This window comes from Myotis brandtii, unplaced genomic scaffold (genome assembly GCF_000412655.1).
Source record: "Myotis brandtii unplaced genomic scaffold, ASM41265v1 scaffold1678, whole genome shotgun sequence".
NCBI lineage: Eukaryota > Metazoa > Chordata > Mammalia > Chiroptera > Vespertilionidae > Myotis > Myotis brandtii.
The window spans coordinates 18746-21806 of NW_005356162.1; the positions used below are offsets into that span (position 1 = coordinate 18746).

A 3061-nucleotide genomic window follows, 5' to 3' on the forward strand; every position below is an offset into this window, starting at 1 on the left:
ATGCAGGAGGGGGGCCGGGGGGACCCGCCCCCGGCCAGCCGCAGTCATGAACTCCAACGTGGAGAACCTGCCACCCCACATCATCCGCCTGGTGTACAAAGAGGTGAAGACTCTGACCATGGACCCTCCCGATGGCATCAAGGTCTTTCCCAACGAAGAGGACCTCACGGACCTGCAGGTCACCATCGAGGGCCCTGAGGGGACCCCATATGCCGGAGGCCTGTTCCTTATGAAACTCCTGCTGGGGAAGGACTTTCCTGCCTCCCCGCCCAAGGGCTACTTCCTGACCAAGATCTTCCACCCGAACGTGGGCGCCAACGGCGAGATCTGCGTCAACGTGCTCAAGAGGGACTGGACGGCTGAGCTGGGCATCCGGCAGGTGCTGCTGACCATCAAGTGCCTGCTGATCCACCCCGAGTCCGCCCTCAACGAGGAGGCAGGCCACCTGCTCTTGGAGAACTACGAGGAGTATGCGGCCCGCCTGCTCACCGAGATCCACGGGGGAGCCCATATTCTCTTGAATTAATAAATCTTCACTATGAGGATAGCCCTGAGGCTACAGCAGTGACCTATCATTACCACTTCATCAGACTAAAGAGCTGTGTCCAAACACCAGGGGGAGTGACTGAAATATGTCCAGTGGATAAAGAAGTGCCCTCAAAATGGCTACAATAAAAGATACAGCCCTAACCGGTTTGGCTCAGTGGATAGCGCGTCGGTCTGTGGACTGAAGGGTCCCAGGTTCGATTCCGGTCAAGGGCATGTACCTTGGTTGCGGGCACATCCCCAGTAGAGGTTGTGCAGGAGGCAGCTGATCGATGTTTCTCTCTCTTTGATGTTTCTATCTATACCTCTCCCTTCCTCGCTGTAAAAAAATCAATAAAATCTAAATTTTTTTTTAAAAAAAGATACAGTGCATGAGGGTACTGTGGGTTAGATACATCCCTAAAAGGCTGCACTGTACAGGATAGAGAAAGCAACATGTCCTATTGATACTGGGGAAGGGCACGTAATAAGAACAGAGCCACAGCTGTCTAATAATCTTTCACCTTACTAGATATACATAAGTTTGCTTACACACCCTGGGAAACTGGAGGACAAAACAAGGCTGTGAAAAGATAAGATGCCTCCATGGGTCCGTTACTCAGAAAAGAAATACATTTTGAGAACAGACCAAGGATAGGTAGGGCACGTTTTGATTAGGTTGCTGTGCCTAGACTCTGACCCCTCCGGGAGTTTTCTCAGGAATGCTGACTATTCTCCAGTCCCAAGAAGGGGCTGAGTTGTTTGTAACATCTCAGAAGATTAGCCAACTTACTATAGGACTTTGAGCTCCCGAAGGCAGAACTGCAGACCCTCCCCTTTCCGTGTTACACTTGCAGCTCTCAGCTGCACATAGCTATCTTGTCCATCCCTCCGCTATGCTCCAGCCACATCCACCAGCCAATCAGAGTGACTATGCAAATTAACCCGACAAAGATGGAAGTTAATTTGCATGCACAGGTGTCAAGTGCCCCAGGAGGTGACGATGGCTGTGGCCCCGGGCTCCCGGGACCATTGCTGGCCCTGGAGGCGAGGCCTGCCATGCCAAGCCACGCCCATGGGCTCCCAGGACCTTGCCAGCAGAGAGCAGAGCGGGAGAGGAGCGGGTGGATAGGGCACGTTTTGATTAGGTTGCTGTGCCTAGACTCTGACCCCTCCGGGAGTTTTCTCAGGAATGCTGACTATTCTCCAGTCCCAAGAAGGGGCTGAGTTGTTTGTAACATCTCAGAAGATTAGCCAACTTACTATAGGACTTTGAGCTCCCGAAGGCAGAACTGCAGACCCTCCCCTTTCCGTGTTACACTTGCAGCTCTCAGCTGCACATAGCTATCTTGTCCCTCATCATATATAATAAAAGAGAAACATGCAAATTAACCATCCCTCCACTATGCTCAAGCCACGTCCACCAGCCAATCAGTGACTATGCAAATTAACCCGTCAAAGATGGTTAATTTGCATGCACAGGTGTCAAGTGCCCCAGGAGGCGACGGTGGCTGTGGCCCCGGGCTCCCGGGACCATTGCCGGCCCTGGAGGCGAGGCCTGCCATGCCAACCCACGCCCATGGGCTCCCAGGACCTTGCCAGCAGAGAGCAGAGCGGGAGAGGAGCGGGTGGAGAGCGGGAGGTTTAGAGGACTTGGCAGAGCAGGAGACTGCTGGTCATAGAGCAGAGCGAGAGAGAGGGCAGCTTGGAGGGCGCGGCTCCCTCTGTCACCCCAGCTTCCTCATCACAGCTGTGGAAACCGCCAACAGGGAGGAGGAAGTCCCACTCCCACAGAATCAGCCTTTGGTCAGACAGCTCTCAGCAGCCTGACAGGCAGGACTCTCATTCACCTGCATCTCAGACCATGACAGTAGAGAGGTGGGACTATGTCTAAAGAACAACTATTGCCGAAACCGGTTTGGCTCACTGGATAGAGCGTCAGCCTGCAGACTGAAAGGTCCCAGGTTCGATTCCGGTCAAGGGCATGTACCTTGGTTGCGGGCACATCCCCAGTAGGAGATGTGCAAGAAGCAGCTGATCGATGTTTCTCTCTCATCGATGTTTCTAACTATCTATCTCTCTCCCTTCCTCTCTGTAAAAAATCAATAAAATATATTTTAAAAAAAAAAAAGAACAACTATTCATACAACGTAGCCCTGCAGCTGAAAAAAGCCTGCGTTATCGACATAAAATGTCTGCAGAACAGCATGCGTCTGATCTTGAAAGAAGGCGGCACCTAGACAGAATGTATCTGAACACCAGCTACTGGAAAAACATCGCTCTGATGCCAAAAAACACCAGCGTTGTTCACAGACAATGTCTAAAGACCAACGTGCCTTTGAACTTGAAAGAAGGAGGTGGCGACAACAGAATATGTCTAAAGAACAGTCATCAACAAGTACTACCGATACCGGTAGGAACTGCCTTCTCAGCGAAAATGGAGGACATGAGGATGCAGCTCTCGAACACAGCTGTGGTGGGATGACTGTTCGATGTGAATTCTGCTATCACTAAATTTCTCTGATGAAAAACCATC

At 51.6% G+C, this 3061-nt stretch overlaps 1 protein-coding gene across 1 annotated transcript; it reads left to right on the forward strand.

Moving 5' to 3' along the window:
• The first annotated feature begins 6 nt into the window (after window positions 1–6).
• Window positions 7–526, forward strand: LOC102259572 (ubiquitin-conjugating enzyme E2 S). Its single transcript, XM_005862777.2, has one exon. It carries the CDS (start codon window positions 47–49, stop codon window positions 524–526), a length of 480 nt encoding a protein of 159 aa, XP_005862839.1. The 5' UTR covers window positions 7–46.
• Window positions 527–3061: the final 2535 nt, after the last annotated feature.